At 53.2% G+C, this 23,728-nt stretch overlaps 2 protein-coding genes across 2 annotated transcripts; one reads left to right on the top strand and one right to left on the bottom strand.

Moving 5' to 3' along the window:
* Nucleotides 1-144: 144 nt before the first annotated feature.
* LOC119098193 (decapping mRNA 2) lies at nucleotides 145-2,649 on the top strand (the record flags this gene model as incomplete). The annotated part of the gene is made up of 3 exons (XM_037221120.1): nucleotides 145-207; nucleotides 1,256-2,092; nucleotides 2,620-2,649. Coding segments are annotated over exons 2-3 (861 nt in total), but the record flags the coding sequence as incomplete, so codon positions are not given.
* Nucleotides 2,650-23,108, bottom strand: LOC119098192 (beta-1,4-glucuronyltransferase 1). The gene is made up of 7 exons (XM_037221119.1): nucleotides 23,014-23,108; nucleotides 8,341-9,127; nucleotides 7,962-8,141; nucleotides 7,484-7,609; nucleotides 6,570-6,749; nucleotides 2,731-2,909; nucleotides 2,650-2,680 (listed from the first exon to the last, which is right to left on the bottom strand). The coding sequence occupies exons 1-7, from the start codon at nucleotides 23,106-23,108 to the stop codon at nucleotides 2,650-2,652; spliced, it is 1,578 nt and encodes a 525-aa protein (XP_037077014.1).
* Nucleotides 23,109-23,728: the final 620 nt, after the last annotated feature.

The following is a 23,728-nucleotide window of genomic DNA, read 5'->3' as shown; positions in this document are numbered from 1 at the left end:
TCACCTTGGCGCAAGTCATCTATACCTTGAGCTCATTTCGGAGTGTTGTGTGGCTCTAGTCTGCATTATGTGCTTCTGATGTGGGAACTATTTGTACTCTGGTGGCCAAGGTGAGAAGTAACATAATTCCTTAAAGTATACTCAGGGTTAGGTGGCCTCGCTTAGCGCGGTTTGATGTAGAGCTTGTATTGACGAGGGGTGGTACAGGTGGGTGCTATTCACCCAAGTTAATTGTTGTTGGCGTTGGAAGTGTCAGTCAGATCCGAGTATTTTTGTGTGTCATGATCATTGTTGCTTTGTGATTTTCAGTGAGCTTGTGTGTCATTTAATGCACCAAACATGTTAACCATAGCCCCCAACGTACAGCCCAGTCCGAGTCCGTAGGTGGTACCCATTTTGCCCAGCCTGTAGAAAAGCTCTACTGTGCTGCATGCATGCATGCAATTGGTGTGGTGAAGATGGTGTAGGCATATGCTGAATCTAGTTTGGCTAATGTGCTGTAATTTCAAAGTTTTTAATGTAAATATAACATGGCATTTCTTGTACTTCAGCCTGAATTTATTAGCAGTGTATATTATGTTTAGAGAGACTCTAGTTGCTGCAACCATTGGTAACTGCTGCATCATGTCCAAACTCAGCATACTTGGGCATTCAGCTTACATTCAATTGCAGTGATGAAGTCTCAATGTCACTACACCTGGGCTGTTCAGCTTACATGTATTCACCACAGCCTAGACTGAGGCTATCACTGTCAAAATGGGTGTTCATTGCCAGCTTTTTGGTGTCTTAGACAGGGCATATACTAAATTGCTAGCATTGGGATGCTATACATGTGCCTATATAATATAGCAATGTCTGCTTGGCACAGAATTATAGACAGCTCAATGCTGCTTTTTTGTAAGACTGGCCATGTGACAGAATGAGTCTAAGGCACTCTTAAACTTGATTCAATATTATTTTTGCTGGGAGAGCCATGTGCATGCATGTAGGGGAAACTGTTGCATGGTACAATGCAATTGCTGGTCTGATTAAACCCAACCATGACTTTGTACATAGCTGTAGTTTGATGCCCTCCCAGTTGAGCTCAACTGTCTGCTTACCGCATTCTTGACATGTCAGGGTGATTGGGGTATGGGGCACCCCTTGGACCACACATGCAGATAACAACAAGCCTTGTGTCTTGCAGAGCATTTTAATTTCCATTTTAGGTTTAGATGTTTGTAGCCTAAATGAACAAATTGTGTTTCTGTTGCAGGTAACAATGTCAAACAACAGAGAGCATACCATTCCGAGGGACATCTTGGATGACCTCTGTAGTCGTTTCATCATCAATGTGCCTGAAGAGGAGCGCACACAGACCAACCGCCTAATGTTCCAAGTAGAGCTGGCACACTGGTTCTACATTGATTTCTACTGCACTGACGAGTCAACGTCACTGCAGCCGTGCGGCATCAAGCAGTTTGCACTGCATGTCTTCCACCACCTGCCCTTCCTGCGGCCCCACCTGGCTGATTTCGAGAGCGTGCTGTCCCGCTGGCGTGACTACAAGCTGGCGGTGCCCACGTGCGGCGCCATCCTGCTGGACGACACGTGCTCGCATGTGCTGCTCGTGCAGGGCTTCTACTCGCGTGCGTCCTGGGGCTTCCCCAAGGGCAAGTGCAATGAGTCCGAGCTGACCGAGCTGCACCGCTGCGCCGTGCGCGAGGTGCAGGAGGAGATCGGCTTCGACATCGGTGAGCTGCTCAACCGGGACGACTACCTCGAGCAGGTGGTGAACGAACAGCGCGTGCGGCTGTACCTGATCCCGGGCGTGGCGCGCTCCACCCGCTTCCAGCCGCGCACGCGCAACGAGATCAAGTCCATCGAGTGGTTCCCCGTTATGGACTTGCCGACCAACCAGAAGGACATGCCGTCCAAGATGAAGCTGGGCGTCAGCCCGAACAGCTTCTTCATGGTGATCCCGTTTGTGCGGCCGCTGAAGCGGTGGATTCACCAGCGCACGGTCGGCTCAGGTCGCCGGAGGGGCGGGCGGGAGAAGACCAGCAGTGAGAGCGCGCACGAGCCGCGCAAGCAGCAGCAGGCGTACTCGCAGGTACGTTGGAAGAGATTGCGAGGCGGTCGGTGGAGCCCCGCCCAAGCTGGTGGCCGGTAAAAAGCGACCGATTGGAGCTGGTTACTGGTGGAGAGGCTCGACCTGAGGCGGCTGGTGGATGGGAAGGCTCTGTTGGGTGTCGCTGGAAAAGACGGGATCTTCTCTGTTGTGTTTCTTATAGCATTATCTTGCATAGATCTATCAAGCTTCAAAATTGTGACCGTGACACGCAACTGGGCACTTTTTTGTGGTGTGCCCGTGCCCTGTCACGTGCTGTCGTGGGTGCCGTCTCGGACGCTCGCCACCTTTGGATATGATCGTTACGCGGGCCTGTCGCCGCTGCCATCTTCCCACGTGTCAGCCAGCCCCCATCGTTTTTCATAGTGCATAAGCCGGATAGACGGTCGCCACGGAGTTCGCTGCCGTACTACCGCACGGCCCCTTGCCGGCGGCCGGAAGACGGCAGCACACCCAGATGTGCCCGCCGCCCTGTCGTGTCGGGCTGACGCGCGTGCCGTCCGCCGCAGGCGCTGCAGGACGAGCTGGCCGACATGACGTCACGCGGCAAGGCGCGCGGCAAGGCGGCCTCGCCGCAGAAGCCGCCGCCGGCGCAGAAGCCGGCGCCGGCGGCGGCGCAGTCGCGCTCGGCCCGCAGCCGCGCCAAGTCGCAGAGCAGCTCCAGTCTGGCCGAGGAGCGGCCGCCCGACGGCTTCTCGGCGCCCAGCTGGGAGAACTTCTGCTTCGACACGCGCGCCATCCTGGACACGCTGGCGGTGTAGTGGAGCGTCGCGGGCCGGGACGACGGCGCAGGGGTCGGCTGTGGACGTGAGGTCAAGGCGTCAGGTTAGGTCGGGACACGTAGCCGTCGGATGAGGGCGGTGCGAGGTGATGTGACCGTCCAGTGATGTCCACGCCGGACGACAGAGGCGTACTCAGGAAGGGGGTGTTCAGTGTAAAAATTTTGGCTTTGCCTCTCCCCACTCCCCTTTGTAAAATTCTGCATACGCCCCTGCCGGACGATAAGATGGTATTGCGAGGTTTATGCGGGACCATATGACCGCTACCGTCTGTTTGGTTCTGTGCGTGACGCCTGTCGTGTGCCGAGCCCGTGTCGCAGGCACTGTTTTTGTCGTGTAGCGCACTTCATAATGTACAGTCTTGTCTGGTGTGCTCCCTTACGGTCGTGAAAGGCCATGGACATGTTTGTTGTATATGATTACCCCAAGTACGCCCTGATTTGGACGGGGTTGTTGTGCTGCACATTTCGCTGGGCCCATGAAATTGCCTCGCCAAGCTTTTCTTTTTTAAGTTATGTTACGTTTCCGGGCCCATTTGATGGTGATCGAATGTGTTCTTGGCATTTAGTCATCAGTGATGCTATCCCCCGTCGTTGGGCCTCTGTGATCGCTGCAACCGTCGACGTTCTTATATGTGACCGACCCAGACAGATAGCTGGCGCGTCCAAGTGGTTACAACGCTGGTTTTGTGACCATAACGGCAACGCAAGACAACAGACCGACTTGTGCAACGATCTCTGATGTGCTTATTGTGCGCGGTGCTTTCGCAGAAGGCAAAGCGTGCTGTTATCTCGCGGCATTGGTGCAAGGTGATACAGGCTCGCGAAGGGAGGACCGCTTCACTAGCATTGAGGCAGGCAAGCGTTATGAACCGGGCGGTCAGTCGCATGGCGGCGCACTTGGTGAGCGGCTCGTGGGTGCGGTGGCTGATGAGGCACTATTGTACAATGGGCCAACCTCCACCCACACAAAGCGCGGCACGCACCGCCACGCGGAAGTCCTAATGGGAGGGATCCGGCCGCGCTGCTTCCGGGTACGCCGCGGTCGTCCCTCAACGCGTATCTGCTGAGGAGCTCTTGCCGCGGGCCTGCGGGAGCCGCCGGCTGGCGCTTCGCCCATCGCCACGCGTCGCCTCAGGCACAACGCGGGGCAAAACAACTTGTGGCGGGGGCGCAACTCCAGCTGTTAACCGTGTGACGTGTCCCGCACCCATTCCCCGCTCGTCGCTAGCTGTGCTGCAGTTGTTCCATGGCGCGATCTCGCGGGTGGAGAGGAGAGGTGGAAGCAGCGTCGACTGGGAGCCGTCGGGATCGCTTCGACGCTCAGAAGCCAGTCGTATGCAATAACGCCGTGATTGGGTCACACGGCAGGGGCGTGCGCAGTGAGGCACACACTGTCGAGCGATGCTAATAAACGTCATTCTTCGTCGCCTTGTCCACATGGCTTGCCGACTGCGGATAGCACCATTGCAGTAGAGCCGCGGCGCCCGCGCCGGGCTCCTGTGCGGAACTCTGGTCCCCCTCCCCCCCTCCATCCCAAGAGCTCGCTATGCGAATGCTACTCAGCTCGCCCTACAAAAAAAAAAAAAACGGATCGTCGCAGCTTGGGCAAAGCATGTGGCCGCCTACGAAATACGAATGGACTAGAACTTGACTTATGGAAACATAGACTTCCATTCGAGCTGGAGACCGTTGATGGTCATCGCGCGTTACGACAGGGTCCCTGCACTTCACGTCTGAGGTGTTTGCAGACACCTGTCCTGTGGGTTCAACCGACACGATCATCTGGTGGATCGCGGCCGGAGTTTCTGGGCGCCATGGCGTCGGCACGAGCACAGCCCACACCCAGTTGCAGTCTCGCATCGTTGTATTAGTGGCCGGTGCGGCGCCGGCCTGGAACTGTGGCCTGCCGGTCCCGACGGACGATAGCCACCACGCACGGCGACACCATCACGCGCCAATGGGCCCGTGGAATGCTGACGGCGAGCCGTCGACAGACGCGCTCGCCGGCGATGTGCGTTACGGTTCGGGCCAGCCCGGGGAAATCGCGAAGACTCGCAGTAATTGCACTGAGATCGATGCGGGGCTGGTGAATATTGCAGGGACAGCGACCCACGCATCAATAATAATATGAGTGGGGTCCGGCTGCATCGCAGAGCCCACAACCGATGACGAGCCAGTGACAACAACGCGTTCGCCCAATATGGCAAACCGGTCAAACAAAACAAATACAAATAACCGCTGGCGTTTTCATCGGTCCACTGCCAGCAGTGTCGTGAATACAGCGAGGCTCCAGTCTGATTGGGCAAGTCACATAACCAATGCCGCAGTGAAGCGAGGCGAGGCGAGAGGCCCAGACCCATGGGCTTAGAACGTCGCGTACAGCAGCATGTACACATCACGTTGCTAAAAAGCACACGAGCGCGGGCATCTGTGCAGACGATACAACGGAAGCACATGCACACTTAAATACTTCTGATCAATGGTCCGTACACACAGCACAAACATCGACGGATCTTACCATTATATCATCATTCCTAGCACATGCCAGCAACAGATTGACGAATTGAAGGTAAAACTGTTCTGAATACTGATTTTGTGAGTGCAATTTGACACTTCAAAACCCGAGTAAAATGCGCCACACTAACAAAATGTCGAAAGGCTACGAAAAATGTCTCATAACTGACTAGTAAAGCCAGCATTACGTGCTGTCTTAGAAAAGCACAACAAAACACAAACACACATGTCTTGATAAACGACAGTACGCATGGCCTCGTAGCGTCGTGTAATAACATACTGATAGACCAAGGACTAGAAATTGAAACTCTTTGGTATCTGTACAACGGAATAGGCTATAATTGAAAACCATTCAATTAAAAAAATAATTGTGCTGTTTATCCACAAAATACATCCCTACCCGCTGCTCGCGCAAAATAGTAAACCCTGCTCCACTTTAAAAGCCACAACTAACGCGACAAATAAATTCAACTTCAGTTAGAAAATCAACGAACAGCACGTCAGGGGACAGTGTTCACTGCATGCAGCGATCGTGAGACCTCAGCATGATTAAGTAACTGTTAGCAATGCAGACTTGAAATCAGAGCATTGGATTGGCATATCACTCTGACTATTGTCACGCCCTGGAATCCCTCTGCCGCTATGAAGTCCATCATACTTCACCTGCCCTGACAAAACATCTGCAACACCACAAGACCATTGACGCGGTGACCCGTATCGTCCCGCCTCGGCGAAAGGCTGTCACGTGGCATGTCCTGGTCCCGTGCGAATACATTGGAAACTTGCCTACAGCATGAGGAGGCATTCCTCAACAGGAGAAGGTTGGTGTTCACAGACGGCGAACGACTCCACGAATTTGATTACTTGGAAGCGTCAATGAGAATTCGTGTGGATGACTAGGTACTGATTTCCGGGAAGCCCTCTATGTCCGATCAATCAACGGCACGCCAACACTTCTATCAACGACAAGCCAACACCTCTATCAACGGCAAACCAACACCTCTATCGAGGGCATGCCTATTTCTGTCACCAGGAGGCCAACACCTCTCCCACCAGCACGCCACACCACCTTTGCATCGGCACACAACCGGGGCCGGTGCACGGCCGTCCGTCGTACGCTCACCGCGGCAGGCACTTTTTGCCGGCACCCGGCTGCTCACGCACCAGCCGGGCGACGATGCGTTGGTAGTGGCGCTGGTTCTCTTCGATGAACGCGGCACGCCAGGCGTCGGCCGGGTCAGTGAAGCCGGGCTGCCGGCGGATGCCGCCCGGCTGCGGCGCGTGGACCAGGTACAGCTGGTCGAGCACCACCATCCGGTACCGGCGCAGGCACAGCGCCGTCATCTGGCGACCAGCGCCGCCACGGCCGGCTGTTAGATCGCGGTAACGGCGCAGGCACAGCGCCACCGCAGCGGGCTGTTAGATCGCGGTACCGGCGCAGGTACAGCGCCGTCATCTGGCGACCAGCGCCGCCACGGCCGGCTGTCATCGTGGTAACCGCGCAGGCACAGCGCCGCCGCCGCGGGCTGTTAGATCGCGGTAACGGCACAGGCACAGCACCGTCATCTGGCGACCAGCGCCGCCACAGCCGGCCGTTAGATCGTCTGGTAAATCATTCCGCTATGACGGCATTCCAGAAAGATCTGGGCATCTGACGCGTGGGACGGTAATTGGTATTAATTCCGTGCAGACGTATGGCAGACTACTGTCGATATTGCCATCACCGCATCGCATGCCTGTTGTTGCGGTGACGCAAGTGGAATGTTCGTGGAATGCGAAGGATTCGAGCCCGATCATAAATCCCACGCGGTACAAACTGCGCCAGTTTATCATTCGTCACAAGGTGGATCGCACGCGATCCGAGTATGAAATCGCCATCAGCGGCAACGCGGAGGTGACAGTGTCGTTCTGAAGTATCAGCTAGATGCTAGTGTAAAAAGTTGCTACATCGATATCCGCGATTAAACGTTACCAAAGCAGCTTTGATTTCATTTTCAAGATACCTAAAAGACTGCCGAGCAAGCACACTTCTGCTTACAATACCCGAGAGCCGTGCCGACATCCCGTCGGCGTCTCACCTGCGTCATCTTGTCCTGCTTGCCCTCCCAGCTAAGCCGTTCGTCGTAGAGGGGCTCGGCGTCCGTGCCGATGTAGATCGGCTCCCAGCGGTGGTACGGCACCTGCCGATACGTGACGGAGAACGCCTGGAAGCGACGGCGCGGCGTCAGCCCGGCACACCGGCCGCCTGGTGACCACTGCGGGCTTCTCCGGCGGGGATGCGGTCCAGCCACAGGTTCGAGTGCGTCAAAGTGGATATGGTTGTGTGCTCCAGGCTGCATGCTGTTTGGGACATGATGGAACATAGAGGGTGAGTGATGATCTCCAGTCGATGAGCAAAAGACATCCTGGGCGGACTTGGGTCTTTCCCCATCACCCTTTACTACATCGCACCACCCTTTCAGTACTGACGACCAGAGTCCACGCATCCATCCGACCGCACCGGCTTTCCACCACTAGCCAACACCAAAGGCGCGCATCACGCCCGCGGACACTCACCGCCACTTTGCCCGGCGTGAAGCGCTTGGTGGTATACTGCGAGACGCCGGGGAACCTCTGGCAGTGTGGACACACGTGTCGGTGGAACCAGACGGCCTCGCCCGAGCGGAGCATGCCCACCAGATCGCTCTTGTTGCCTGGCATCCTCTGCTCCACCTCGAACACCGGCAGCACGTAAACCTGACGGTCAGGGGGTAGAGGCCGGGTCAAGAGGCGCGTACGACCGGTGCCGCAGGGGCGGACAATGAAATCAAGACCCACACACGAGACGTTCAGCATACCTGTCAGATGCACACGCGTTGACTGTTGACGCTCAACTCTGAGAAGGACACGCTGGCTGGCTAGTGTCCACCCCGTGCGAACCCGCCGGTCATCTCACCTGTCGGCTCGTGACGGCCAGCCGCGGCTCCTCGCCGCGCCCAACCCGCGCCATCAGCTGCAGGAAGAGCGCGCTCGTGTTGACCGCCGGCAGCAGTTCGGCGTCCGAGCTGAGCACGAAGTGAGTGCGCGCCGCGCGCCGCGCCGCGTTGCGCGCCACGTTAACCGGGTATGGCAGCCGGAGCCGGCGGCGCTCGGAGACCGGCGCCGGCAGCGGCCGCGCGCAGTCGCTCGGCGCTAGTTGGTCGGGTGGCGCCAGGCGCGTCAGGTTCGGCGCGCGCGCCACGTGGTAGACGAGGTGAACGCTGACGCGGCGGCGGAAGCCGGGCGTGCAGCGACGCAGACGCGCCAGCTGGACCGCGAGCGAACACAGCTCGTCCGGCAGCACGAACACGGCCACGGAGAGCGGCCCGTCCCACCGAGTCAACAGCGCCGCCGTCCGCTCCAGCCGCTCGGCCGTCACGTGCGTGCAGTACGTGACGCTGCGGTTGCCGGTGACGCGCTTCACGGCCGGCGCGTAGTCGTACACCACTCGGTACGGGCCGGTCTCGCCGAGCTGCGGCGAGCCGACCGCGAGCCAGGCGCGCGGGGACGTGCCCCGAGCGCCAGCTGAACAGCTGGGCCGCTGGCCAGGCGAGCGCTGCGTGGCAGCGAGGCGGCGCAGCAGCTGGCGCTTCGTGCGGCGGTGCTCAGCTGACGACGACCACAGCACATGCACGCAAAAGGTGGCGAGGAGCGCCAGCGCGGCGAGCTGCAGCCAGCAGGCGCGGCGCCGCTGGAGCAGCACGGCCATGCCGCCACTGCTGCCACCTGTGGAAAATGAGAGATAGAGACATGTAAGCTGATGAGGCAAGTCAGAGGAAGATCAGGAACATGGTTTAACTGGTTAGCTTTGATTTCATTAACTGATTCAAGTGACCAATTTAACAATATTTTTAACAATTTGGATTAGGTATATACACTTGGACACATACCAGGCTGACTGACATGATATGTCATGACACAGCAAGAAAATTTTGTTTATGACTGTTCAATACCATGCCCACAAAATACTTTTTGCAGGCCCAAAATAGGTGACAGATGAGACCTTAAAATATTAAAACAAAATTATTGCTATGAACTATAAATGGTTGAAAGTCTTGAACTGTGACTTTAACTGAATAATGAATGGAAGTGGCCGGCTTACAACAACTCAATGACAGACACTGTCTCCTCATACTGACATATAAATCATGTTTTCCTCTGGAAACCAAGTAGGCAACTGGGTTTACCAAGCTGTCTCTTTTGCATTTCCTTTCATTGCTTCATGTGAATTTAAACAAACAACTTTTTCATTACATCATTCACATGATTCACTGAAATGCATGACCCCGTGTAGAATTCCCTACTCAAACATCTCTGCAAAAAACACTGTCTGCTAAAATAGACAATTAAGCACTGATACAAAATCATGCTTCATATTCAATGCAAACACATATGATTCACCACAGAATCTTGAGGGGACGGTTCATACGAACCAGCTCGCCAGGTCTTGTCTTAATCTTAAGCAATGTTCCACACCTCCATGCTCCAAACATATTGGAGAGCATATGTCTATCACCAGCTCAATGCACCTGTCCTGAGCCCCTAAGGTCAATTCAAAAATTCACATTCACCACCCAGTCCAGTCTATTTATCTACTTTCCATGCTAAGGAACGACAAATGCAATGCAATATATCGTTACTACGATGCGAAAGGTAGTTATCATCCACATTGGTACCGGACACTGCAAGACCAAACTGTTCATCAACTGACATTTTTAATATATCCGCCAACATGAAAATCATAAATGACAACTATCTTAGGTCCATCTTACCATCTTACCTTCAAAATCTCAATTACGATAACGGCAGCGGACGGCCGCCCACCCCAAGTCGTTGATGGCACGATACTGACGCGTCAAGGCCATCCCAAGGAAGAACCAACATTCGTTTTTCAAGGTGGGTCTTTGTGCACTATTTGTCGATTGGTGGACATAGCGACTGAATATGACGTCTGAATATGGTAGGCTTATGACACGGAAGATGATTGACCCAAGTTCACCAAGTGCTGAAAATGAAAAAAAAATCGACCATAGCGCATCGATTGGTAAAAGCTGTGTGCCGATCAGTACCAAAGTTGGGGGCATGGGCTGTCTGAGGCCAGTTTTGATGGCTTCGAGCTTTTTGGGGATTTCTGCCTTGACCCAAGGTCACAATGTGCTGGAAGGAAGGTTCTGTGCCGATCGGTTCCATAGGCTCGGAGCATAAAGTTGTCTGGAAGCTAATTGATGGTGGTTCCGTGCGTTTTGGAGACTTTTGACCTAACTCAAGATCACATGCTGAAGAAGCACTGTCGGAGCCGACCGACTTGATTGGATGCCCTCATCGGGCAGGGGTATTGTGTGGTAGCTAACCACCCTAAAGCAATGTTAGCGAATTTACACTGTCTAATTCTTCGCTTGCGATTATAAGTATTTTTTCCGCTGCCGTATTCTGGCCGTAACGTTACTTACCAGTCGTCTGCAATACACCTTCGAGATTTGATTTGAAAAAAGTTCTGCCTTCCAATGAGTGATTTACATTACCAGCCGATAGTGGTACCACAATAGCCTCGTATGTACAGGTTCGCACACATTGCGCACAACAAAATGCATGAAATTCGACACCGTAACTTTGCAAATAGTAGCTTGGTGAAAGGCGCAATTAACGGCTATTACTGCATACCAGCGGGCCGACCGCAGCGGTGATTTGCAAAGTTCGACGGCCAATTATAAATATGATTTGTCTTGCGCTGCGGCACGACCGCGCGTACAGGATATTATTGTGGGAGCACTCCCGGCCGGCAAGATAAGTCGGTTGTCAGCCAGCTTCACCTGTTTTTTTTACCCGACCTCTTGACGGCACATTGCGAAATGTGCCCCCCTCCGTTTCGTTGTGCGATGATGAGCATTCGGTGATCAGGGAAAAGCGCTCGTAATCTTACGCGAAGCGCTCGACTGTGTGGCAAATGCACATCAAACCGCTGATGTAAGGCTTTCAATTGACACTCCAGCATGTTTGAATGCCTAAAGCATCTTTTTTCGACGTCACTTAACAACGTGTCACTTGATGATCACGTGGTGGCCACAGCGGTGATTTGCAAAGCTATGGCAGTCATTTGTTCTCACACGGTGATATTGTGTTGTGCGGTCACACGCCGCCGAAACTCTGCGAACCGCCGCTGCGGCCGGTCCGCCAGCATTGACTGATGTGCCGCCAGGTGGCCGCCGCGCTGGCCCAGGTGCAGCAAATGAAAAAAGCTGCAACATGTTCACAAGCTGTGGGCGCTCGTTAAAACGGGCAAGGCATCAGTGAGACGATACAGAGAGAAGCTCGGGGAGCAGCACGAAGGACGCAGCCGCAACTGCAAAGGTCCGAGAGAAGCCGGCGGGTCACGGCCGATCCCCTTACCAAAACGGAGTGGCAATTGTTGAGACTTGTTTCACCATTGGGTTGAATCTGCATCAAGTTAGTATTACAAGTACCTTCAATTTATGTGAGTCAATCACAAAGAAACATCAAAAGTAATTGCAGTATATGTAAAGGCACTGGCAAGGAGCGAGCCTCATCTTTGATAACACTTTTGCACCGCATGAAGGAATTGCAGAATGAGTAAAGACAGCCTGGATAGAAACGAATCAAGCTATTCCAAAGTTATACACCCTAGAATGTCCTTACTTCGCAGGGCTCCACACCGGGTTGTCTATTCAACGTAGCGACCAGATCCAAGCGACCCAGACTGCCGCAATATTAGCACTGACGGCTCTGTGGGTTAGGATTCTGTCCCTAAGCTTACCGTGTTATCAGGAAGGGAGGCAAATGGCTCAACGCCACCTCATAGATACTACTGTATGGCCTACACTAGGAAAAGCAACGACCATCCGTGATGGCGCACGTCACGCTGGCTGCTCTGCTGTTCCGAAGGATCAATTTTTCAGCTGCCGATCCATACGCGTTTGCTGCTCTGTTCCCCTATGAAAGCTCATGCCGCTCTTCTGTCCCCTAGGGATCAATTCCTAGTCACCAATCCACACACACGCATTAGCTGCTCTGCTGTCCCCAGGGATCAATTCCCAGTCACCAATTCACGCGCGTTTGCTGCTCAGCTATCTCTAGGAACCAATTCCCAGTCACCAATCCACACACCTTTGCTGCTCTGATGGCCCAGGGGGTCAGTGCCCCGTTCTGGAGCTGTCCGCGTTAGCTGGTCTGGTGGCCCGGGGGTCAGTGTCCCGTTCAGGAGCTGTCCGCGTTAGCTGGTCTGGTGGCCCGGGGGTCAGTGCCCCGTTCTGGAGCTGTCCGCGTTAGCTGGTCTGATGGCCCAGGGGGTCAGTGTCCCGTTCAGGAGCTGTCCGCGTTAGCTGGTCTGGTGGCCCGGGGGTCAGTGTCCCGTTCAGGAGCTGTCCGCGTTAGCTGGTCTGGTGGCCCGGGGGTCAGTGTCCCGTTCTGGAGCTGTCCGCGTTAGCTGGTCTGGTGGCCCGGGGGTCAGTGTCCCGTTCAGGAGCTGTCCGCGTTAGCTGGTCTGGTGGCCCGGGGGTCAGTGCCCTGTTCAGGAGCTGTCCGCGCTAGCTGGTCTGGTGGCCCGGGGGTCAGTGCCCCGTTCTGGAGCTGTCCGCGCTAGCTGGTCTGGTGGCCCAGGGGGTCAGTACCCCGTTCAGGAGCTGTCCGCGTTAGCTGGTCTGGTGGCCCGGGGGTCAGTGCCCCGTTTAGGTCCCGTTACCTGGTCTGATGGCAATGCGAGTCAGAGCCGTCACAGGGTCTGCCCGCTAGGTACCCTCAAAGACCGGTGGCCACCCGGACCTGCGCGCTAGCGGCTGTGGTGCTGGTGCCGGTCAGCACCGTCACAGCGCCTGCTGCGCGTTTGTCACTCTGGTGGCCGTAAGAATCTGCGCCAGTCGCAGAGCGAGCCGTGTTGGCTGCTCCGCTGGCCGTAGGGACCACCGCTCTTTTTCGGAGCTTACCGCGTTAGTTGTTTTGGTACATGTGCGGATCAGCTCCCAGTCACCAACTCAGCCGCGTTCACTGCCGCGGCGGCCGGAGGGATAGTTGCCTCGTCCTGGAGCTCGTCTTTAGCTCGTCTGACGGCCACACGGGTCAGCGCCGTCACAGGGTCTGCTCGTTAGCTACTTTTAGTGATCAGTGCCTAGCACAGAGTCGCGCTAGCTCCTCTTGCGCTCGTGCAGGTCAGCACCGTCACAGAGCCTGTCCGTGGGGTGCTCCAATGGGCTTAGTGATCACCGTCCGTCACAGAGGCAGCCACGTTAGCTGCTCTGATGGTCGTAGGGGTCAGGCTCGGGGCCGTCCCGATGGGTGCCCTTTTAATAAAGGACCGGTGCCCCGTCATAGAGTCGGCTGCATTGCCTGTTCTAATGGTTGTAAGGGTTAGCATTGTCAGATGTCCTACAGGCTGGTTATTCCGACTAATTCCGTTGACATTGGGTCAGATATGAAGGTCAGCAGAGGTCAAACCAAGCCTCCACCATAATTCTTTACGTCTTTTTAATCACGAATGTAAACACAATATCGGAAGTTTTTTGTCACCGTGGCCCTCTAAAGGCATTTAACCAGACCGCAATGTGACCTTCAAATAAGGTCACTGGCCTGCAATGAACAGCAGTGATGTTGCTCATAAGAGGTATATATGTCAGAGTTCGTTGCAGGAGGAAGTCTGCGGCACTTCGGACACCGATCTGGTGTTTGACATTGCTTGACCGTATTGGAGCTGAATGCCATGATCCAGGGATGTACAACTTTGACACATGAGGGTGTGCGTGTAGTCCTATCTATCCTCTGAATTCGGTGTATCTGTATTTTTGTTTATTTTAGATCCCAGGAGAGTCGCATTGTCAACCCCACCGCGAGCGCGTGCTATTTACTAAACATACATATTATTGTCAACTTCATGGGCTTTTCTGAATATTGGTTAAGAGATATGTGGAGGCGTAATGCTCTCCATGTCATAGTCAAACTACTGGCATGAAGAGCAACAGCTTGAAGGGATGCTCTGGCCTAAACCAATAACGGTTGGCATAAACCTCATGCAGCGGTCCCCAAATTGAAGTTGCTTGGAATGGCCTGTAACCGGACAACCTGAACAGCTCGATCGATCCGGACGACGACCTCCCGACTTGACCTGATAAGTGGTTATGGCCTGTGGTCACTCCGCCCCACCGCACGAGCATCTGCAGAGATAACAATCGTCAATATGCACGATGCAGGAACAGGAAGGAGGGGAACAGGATGCAGGAAGTGCAGGACGGAATAATTGATCGGACTACCACACTTGTCTGATGTGTTAGTATGTACAAATCATGTCTGCCAACTGTTTCTCCGACCGTTGCCACGCGTTATTGAGTCCTCAAACGAACGGCGTGGTGGCTTACGTTCAGTCAAACGCGTTATAGCCCGAATCCGCACCTTAAAGTTGTTGAGATTCGAGCCAGGGTCCAGTGCTTTCTGATTTAAAGTTCAGTGCTCTGCGAATTGATCTCGCCGGGAAATACAATCTTCAAAATCCCCACACATCCAGCGGATGCACGCCGCCCAGTTCTTACACAATCACCGACTGGGTTAGCTTCCCTTTGGAAGCCCAGCAATGCCAGCAAGAGTTCGGGACGCATTTGATTGCGAGCCAAACGCCATCCAGTCCTTCTCAGGACTCAGTAACACCTGGCGACGGCTGAGGAATTAACTAGCCGAAGTATTGTTCACATATTAACAAACCAGGTGGGGACCACAGCTTCAACAGTTATGCCATTCGTGATGTTCATCTTTCCGTAACACTACGATGTAGTTCTTCTATTATGTATGCTGTGTGATATATGATTATGGTGTATGATGCATGATGGCATAACACCTCCGTGACACGGTATAGTGTTTATCCTTCGTAACACTAGGGCCGAGTGCAGCTGCGAAGGCGTGTTTCTCTGCGTGCAGCGTAAAATGAGCGGCGTCTACGCTGAAAGGATCGAAACAATCGTGACATGCTCCTCGCTCTGCTTGGCAGGCACATTATCAGAAAATAATCCTGAGGAAGCGCATTATTCATCATCTTATCATTATTTTAAGAGGCGTTTAAAACTGTCCCTAACGTTCAGGTTGTCCGCTGTGAAAGCCGGGTTCCTCAAATATTCCAGTGAAGGTCAGGTGACAGAGCTTCACTGACCATTTCCGCTAAAGCGGCTGAAGACAGAGAGGGACTTCCAAGATCTGCCTGATACTCCGCACGTGATTCAGACGGGCCAGAGTGTGTAGACGTTGCAGGATGCCGCAAGTTTCGAGCAGTTTCACGAAGGCGTCCTCTCCCCAGCGTCTGTCTTTTGTTCCTATCGGTTTGTGTCTTTTTCATTAATGACACCTTGCGAACCGCACGCGGATGCAGTACGGACTCCGGTTGGCTGGAACTTGGCCTCGCTGGGACAGCAACAGCGCACGATTTCGGAATATTTGCACCGAGGAACCGCAAAATGTTTCTCTAAGACAGCTGTCATGAGCGCACGATCAGTTACAGACTCTTTCAGTGTAGTTGGAGCTCTGCTCCGTTCATGGCCCCGCATTTCCTTGTCCCTGACTGACGTCGGCAGTCGTTTGCACAGGGCGTTCGGGAACAGAGTCGCCCCCTGGGCCCACAAGTTGATGGTCGCAGTGACCGTTAGTCCCACGGCTGGCATAGCCCGAATGGCCCACCTTTGCCCGCCACACGTTCGACAAACGCGTTCTGTTCTTTGTTTGCAGCGTTTTTCCTCTTCGGAAGCACGCAAGGGCAGTCACTGGCTAAATCCAGGCACATTGTGGAGGGCCTTTCCAGCGTGAGTCAGGGACCGGGCCACAGCATTAGTAAGCTCCCTCGCTTGGACAAGACTGGTGTAATGCAGCGCACGGCCAGCGGACGCTGGTCGGCCCCCTCAAACATACGGATTACGACACCAATTTGGTGCGTTGTTGTTGTTGGTGTGTGTATTGGGTCGAGTTGTGTTGTAACTCAAAGCTGAGAATGGCCGTGCTTCACCAACTCGCTGGCGCACCCTTCAGCGGTGGTCCAAGGACGATACCGACTCAAATATGATGTCACCGCCGAGCCGGAGACGTAGACAGGTGCCGTCATCTGTTGAGTACTGCATGGACATAAGCGTCTGTGTCTGGCGGCGTTGTCTCGGGCTAACGCCGCTTGGGAATGGTGTGTGGTACCTTTTAATGCGCTCTGCCGCACACCGTTTGCTACTTGAATTTAGTGTTTACTGTACGTGCGTGTAGTGAGGAAGACCCACGTCTTTAATACGTATGGACCACACATTGCTTAGTCACTGAGCACCGTTGTACGACTGGCTTCATCAACAAACACACGCGCCTCGACCCCGCCTCGATCCTGAGGCCCCACTGCGCGCACAAGCGGTCAGAGGTCAGGTCACGTGCGCCTTTGCGGCGGCAGTCGATGATGCCTGATGTCTGATGCCTGATGGGCATCGTCCCGGAGCTCCCTACCGCTGACCATCACCGCCTCTCGCACCCACAAGAAGCTTCACACCAGACCGGACATGCCCCAGACCAGACCGTATGACACAGACAGGCTCCGTTGTGTAACCATCGCTTGCCTGCCGTTGCGTAAGATTGCTTGCTTGCTGTTTTGTAACATGTGTGGTTGATGTACACATCTCTTTGTTTTTGACAAAGTTGTGTGGTTGACGGGATGACTCATAACGAAGGAATGTGGCGTGTTGTCATCTTTCAATATCGTGCCATAAAACCAATGTAAATGTACGAAATCAAGCGATAAGCCAATTGGTGGAGTGATTTGTCAAAAAGAGGAGCATAGCTGAAGGTGGCGATGACCCGAGGGATGAACGTATCTGGCCGACCTGGCTATCAGCTGATCGGGCTGTCTGACCGACGGCACAAACAACGACCACCACACCGACCACAACCGACCACACTCTTGCCCCACATTATTGAAAAATGAGCTTAACCAAAACACACTGAAACTTACAACTGATAATACGTTCACTCGGCCACACCGACACAGCCCTCGCCCTTTCACCACATCCCGCCGCCGCAAGCCACAAAAGCCCGCCGCCGAGCCACCACGAGGGCTGCGCGAGCACGAGCGCTGTGGGCCGCAGCCACCGCACGGATATACCGGCGAGAGGTTTGACCGCGTGCAGCCTGCCTGTCATGCCCAGTGGTCCGTTCCCGATGCAGCGGCCCACAGGGATTCGGTGGCACCACTGCCGTGTGCTAAGGTACCGTAGTTAGAGAATGCTGTTGACACACACACACACACACACACACACACACACACACACACACACACACACACACACACACACACACACACACACACACACACATACATACATATCCAGATCCCAGCCGGCCTGGTTCAGATGGGGTTCCTCTGAGAGAACAACGCACATCTCCGGAACATAACCCGCTTCAGGCTTGTCGGCCTTTACGGGACCGTCGGCACTCTCATTAGCATGTTAGGAGACATTCACTGCAGGAATATCTCGGGGTTTTAGTCTATTGCGATGCACCAAAATCGTGTTGCCATCGTTCTCGAGCCGCATCCTATAGTTTTAGAGACACAACTTACATAGCATTGTTTGCTGTGACTTTCGACGGCGGGAAGAACAAGTTATCAGTAGGTATCAGGAGGTGTGCAGACACACCGAACCACCAAATTGGAATGGAAGATAGTTGAAGCTGCTGTTATATGCCTGTTTGTTGCGAGCATCCTGCGGTCACATGAGACCAAGGCGAAATCGAACACCTGTTGCAAACTGGCTCACAAAGTATTTACACAGGCTGCCACCGCACGACTGCTTGCCGCAGCAGGGGCATCAGTGCTTACCTCTGCTGGAAGCTTTCGTTCACATGTGAACATCAAATGATAGCGGTAGTGTCCGAGTGCGGGATGAATCTAAGCAAGAAATGCCAGCATTAGGAAGACCAGATGAACACCTCGATCACAGAGATTGCCGTCCAAATATTTTCTTAGTATATCTGGACCGGTTTGCATGAGACAAAACTGTTAAATTCGCTTTTAGATGACAACACGAACATTTCTACTTTTTCAATACCCCGTAGGAGACGGGTTTCCGCGAGAATTTTACCTGCGACATTACCAGCACCAGAGTGACCTGCGACATTACCAGCACCAGAGTGATTCAGCTGTCAGGAGCAGCCAAACCTGGGGAATAACTCGTTCACGACAGTTGAAGTCACTCTCGTGACATTCATGTCCAGAAATTGTTACACCTCAAACCGAAAGGTAAATACATCACAAACAACCAGTAAATGCTGGTTTCCACGAATGGCGGTGGGCAACCCACTCAGAGAATTAAATCAAGTTGTGTCTAATTGCTTATTGGCACGCAGTTCCACCATCACGACGCGGGTATATGGATCCTCCTGTTGGTGCAGCGTCCGCAGCTCCCGCAGAATATCGCCGCGCTGTGGATCATCTGAAGCCAACAGAACCGCACACAAACCTGTTCGAGGAGCTAATCAGCTCCGGAATGTACCTCGGCCGGGCCTGTGTGAAGCGACGTTATCACTCCCGGTACCAACGACACTGAGGCAACGATCTCCACTCTCTCTTCTCCCACTCTCCTCCTGCACATTTTGTTAAGAACACGGTTCAGGAGTTTGAGTCGCAACCACTGCGTCAGAAACGGAGCAGTGGCTGTGGACGGATCAGCCCGTTTTCATTTCACGCCTGCGAACATAGAGTAAGTCGGTTCGGCGACCATCGAGTCCTAGTCCTGCTGCTCCCGAGAATAGTGAGATTACCGTGACCTAGACCTTGTGCGCACATATGGTTCGTCAGTTTAGGTGGGCAGGTGAGCACGGTCAGCTGACCATTGGCTCAGCACGCCAGCAGCGACGCCCAGCGCTCCTGGGCGGAACACCATGTCAAAACCGAACCTTGAGAACATTTAAAACCATCTGGAAATCATACCTGCTGTGTGGTATGTTAAGCAGCCACTGCACACGCATGATCGTGACCCCTGCAAGCAGCCAATGCGCACGCAATACAGTTTTATGTTTCCACCGGGCAGGCAATACCAGAAGTGTTGGGTAAGCACGGCACATGATAAAAGCTCTTTTTTGTCGCACTGTGATTCCTTGGTGATTTGAATAGCTCGTGGCTTCCTTAGGCAATCATCAGGGGTTTCAGGGGCGTCAGAGGCAATCACTTTATATGCATTCGGAGGGCCTGAGCTCCCCCAATGCTGACTTGAGCTGTCAATGTTTCTCTGATTCCCCATCCCCAATGGGTATGGAAAAATGCGCACAGTACCAGGCAACTGCAGAAAATTTCCACGCAATGTTGATCCACTAGTTATCTCAACACATCACGGTTAATTTTATGCTATTTTTACATCGTATAACCTCCTCTGCGTACGCTACATGCTTTTTGTCATTCCAACTTCTTTGCATGTTGGGTCAGTCTGCAAATCTAGGCGGATTTTTCGAGACAACACCTCGATCGGGACCATAAAATTTATTGTCGTATGCGGTCGCCTATATGTGGCTGGTTTTTCGTGTAGGGTTCTATAAGTTCGGATAATTACTTACAATGAAAGTCAGATTTCAACAACATTGCACGAACATCACCGGTATTCCAGTCATTCAGGGTCTCACGTCCTGATACCCAACACGCGGAATTGTGGTAAAGACTGCCCGATGCTCAGGAAGCCCAAAGGAAGGGTTTCGACGACACGCACCGAGTAAAAGCTTAGAAAGAAAATTGCCGTGTGATGTCAGCGTTCGCCACTATGACTTTTTGTAAACGTTTATAACTGAACGACATCTAACAAAAACATGGCGAGCTTCCCAAAAGCTAGATGCAGGAACATCAGAGTCGCAAGCTGACGCTTGTATTTTCAGCCTCGGGCGTAGATTACAGCTGCGCAACAATTCTTATATCTTGCGACCCGCGTCGTCTTCTGCTGTTCCTCAAACTTCTTTGTTGAGGTTTATTTTTGCTGAATCATGCTCCATCACCTCGCGTCGGGCTACCATGTGTTCACTTAGGGATGACGTTCTGTATAAACGTGAAGCTTCCAAGGTGTTCATAAACCGGGCAAGAACGCTACGTTCTGCTTTGTCTTCGTACAATATTCCTGTGCAGAGGTTAGAAAAGATCTTACGCACTGCGTTCTTACGTTCTTTCGTGTGCGTTTTTTTTCAGCCACCTGACGCATGTTTGACGAACCTTAACCACACCTGGACAGACTAAGGTTTCTAGGGAGGGTCGGACATGTCCTACATGAGCGAGGATGGCACGAGCAAGCACCACCAGTCCACGCCACCCTCGGGCTGTGCAAACCACTTGGTGGGACGCTGGTATTGACCTGTTTACACAGCTCGCCATCTTTTAAAATGAGCTTCACAAAGATGCGACTTGTTTGCTTCACCTATCTACGACTTCATCGCGAGCATGATGGGTTCAAGATGAGCGCACCGCAGTCGCGCGCAGTCTCTTGCGTATCTTGAAGCCGCATCGCATGCTCTTGATCCTTTAATTTCATCGAGTTTATTGAGAATTTTCGGCTGTCAACATTAAGTTGCGTGCTTATGAGGCACGCCATGAGTTTGGTAAGGCAGACGGAAGCTACTATGTGTATACCCCCACCGTTTCTCAAACCGAGAACGTGCCACACGTGCGGCGGACCTCATTCGGTGTTTCGGGAAAACACTCTCACGGAAAAGAAGATATATTTCAGCGTGACCACGGTCACACGATCGTGAGATCAAGAGATCAAGAGATGCACGCACACTTCTCCGCATTGGGGGTATAAGGACTGTTCTCCTAATACCCATGGGAGTGCAGCGACTAACAAAAAGGAAAGTGCAGTACGATAAAGGTCATGGACATTATGTGCAGCTTAATGATATATCTTGCAGCTGATTGCATCACAAAAGGGTGTCGAGGGACAGAATTGTCGCATTTTGCGTGGCGTATTTCAGAGTAACTTACAAATTGACGCGTGGTTCAGAGATTTTTGTGAGAAAAACCTGACCCTCAGCACAGTTGCGTGACGTCAAATTTTCTCCACAAAAAACACTACTTGCTTGACAACATCGCTGAAGCAGTACCGCCTCGCAACTGAAGATAGATAATTTATAGCAAGATCCCAGCTCACAACGCGTTAACACCACGAGCACAAACCCTTCACGCTCATGCAGCCTCAGACTGCCGGCAAGGCGCTGGTCGCGCTTGTTATTACGAAGGCTGTTCTTGTAACCCATCCGATCAGCAGCCTTACCTACTCACTCCCTCCAGTTATCAACATGTCTGTTGAGATCCCGCAACTTCAGTTTCACTTTCAAATGTCGGCAGTTTCTGACAGAGCACATTATGCAGTTCCCGCAGTTTCTCCAACGAAACTGAATCAGTCGCACTAGTCTCTAGTCTACATGTGTCAGGCACACCATTCTGGAAAGAGCTGTCGTTTTTTAATTGTCGCATCGCTGGATTGCGCGCTGGATAACCTCCCATGAAAGATACACATATTTTTCGGCGATCATATTGGACCGTCTTAACAAGATGTCAAGCGGCCACATGGCGGCAGCTTCACATTCCTTGAAAATGGACGTCGCCCTTCCGTAAATCAATTCTTTATCTGTCAATGTTTGCGTCTTTGTTTTAATCCTTGACATAAGAAACGCAAGGTGAGGGGGGGGGGGGGCAAAATCTGGAGAGAGGCCAGGTTTTGTGGGTAGGTTAGGTCTACCTTATCGGTTAAACCCCACAAAACCGACAACGAAGTGCATCCCGGACAGTCACCCTGAAGGGGTGCAGAAAACCGAAGAGGGGTGCCGCATTCTCCGCAAAATGGCCAGCGTATTTACGGGAAAACAACATCAGGCCAAGGAAACTGCCAAGTTCTTTTGGATTTCTAGGAAGAAATCGCTCACTAAGTTTCGGATTTTCTCAGCGTCTGCACTGACGATCACACTTGATGCAGCATTTCCCTGACATGTGACACTTGAACAGCTTACATTTTTTTCCGAATTCGATGGCAAGCCAGCATCATTGAGGCGACTCGAAACAGAGTAAAGCTTTGCAACTATGTCAGGAAAGTTGTCTCGTGTACTACTCTCTCTCTCTCTCTCCTCTCTATATCTCTCTCTCTCATGCAACGAGTTGAAGGGCCAAACCCATTTTCCGTTGGTCGTCCACGGAACTTGACCCGACCTCGGGCCCAGGTCAGCCCCTGATCGTTTCACTCCTGGAAGGACACTTTGACACTCACCGCTTCCGTGTGCCCCACATTGGCGCAGGTGTGCGCCAACGACGTGCCTTAAGCACACTGGACACCTCATGAGAAAAGCTCCGCCGAGTGAATGGACACACGGTGGGGGAACCCAACCAAGGATCCGATATCTCAGGGAGTGGCTATATGTGTTACATTAAGTCAGCTGAAGCCTGCGCTGACAATGGAGCAGCGGTGTCGCCGCAAGACGGCTTTGTTAGTTCGCGCACCGCAGCGCTAAAATCAAGGAAGTAGTAAAAAAGCAGCTCGCTTTGGCTCGCTTTGGCGCGTCGACAGGGCGCACCAGCAGAACGTGTAGGCAGCGCGCTGGATGAAAAGGCACGCGCGCTCACCACCAGAGCACGCGCGCCGACCACCAGAGCACGCGCGCTGACCACCAGAGCACGCGCGCTGACCACCAGAGCACGCGCGCTGGCCGCCGGAGCATGTTCGCTGACCACCAGAGCACACGCGCTGGCCGCCAGAACATGCGCGCTGACCATCAGAGCACGCGCGCTGACCCGAGCGCACAGACGAAGTAGACACGCTGATCACCGGAATAGGCGCGCTGCTCGATGAAGCAGAAGCGCTGACCGACGGGAGAGGCGCCTCAGTGCCCTTTGCAGGAGCAATCTGCCCACTGATTCCTTAAGTCGACTCCTAGGACGTGGAAGGATGTCCAACTTCATGACATTGTGCGTCGCTCTTCTAAACGCTCCTAGGTTGAGGGAGCCGTCTGCCCTAAAATGTTTAGAAAAGGAAGAGGCCCATGCGCCTCCATGCCGTTGCTGAATCTGTTCACGGGGATGCTTTGTTTAAGTGCCCGGAAAGATTCAGAACATGATGCTCTTTTAACACAACCCTGTCATCTGCATGCCTCTTCTCTACCTTGATCCCATGAAGCGAAGTGATCAATGCTCCTTGCTCCGATTTCTACACGAACAAATTGGCTACCACACCCTGACATAACCTTTCATTGATGTACGCCATGTTTGTTCAGGGAAATTGCCGTTACCCTGGAACTACGTGGTATCAAGACACATACGGAACAGTAGAGTTATATCTTCC

This window comes from Pollicipes pollicipes, unplaced genomic scaffold, assembly GCF_011947565.3.
Source record: "Pollicipes pollicipes isolate AB1234 unplaced genomic scaffold, Ppol_2.1 Scaffold_4740;HRSCAF=5597_pilon_pilon_pilon, whole genome shotgun sequence".
Lineage (NCBI taxonomy): Eukaryota > Metazoa > Arthropoda > Thecostraca > Pollicipedomorpha > Pollicipedidae > Pollicipes > Pollicipes pollicipes.
This window is presented reverse-complemented; position numbering and strand designations above follow the sequence as displayed.

Bases quoted from the DNA above. Each gene is read 5' to 3' on its own strand.
- LOC119098192 (XM_037221119.1), bottom strand. From the start codon at position 23,108: ATGCTCCGGCGGCCAGCGCGCGTGCTCTGGTGGTCAGCGCGCGTGCTC. The intron at 8,142-8,340 runs GTGAGATGACCG...CCTGACCGTCAG, and splicing joins TGGCCGTCACGAGCCGACAG to GTTTACGTGCTGCCGGTGTT. The intron at 7,610-7,961 runs GTGAGTGTCCGC...CGTCGCTTCCAG, and splicing joins TCACGCCGGGCAAAGTGGCG to GCGTTCTCCGTCACGTATCG.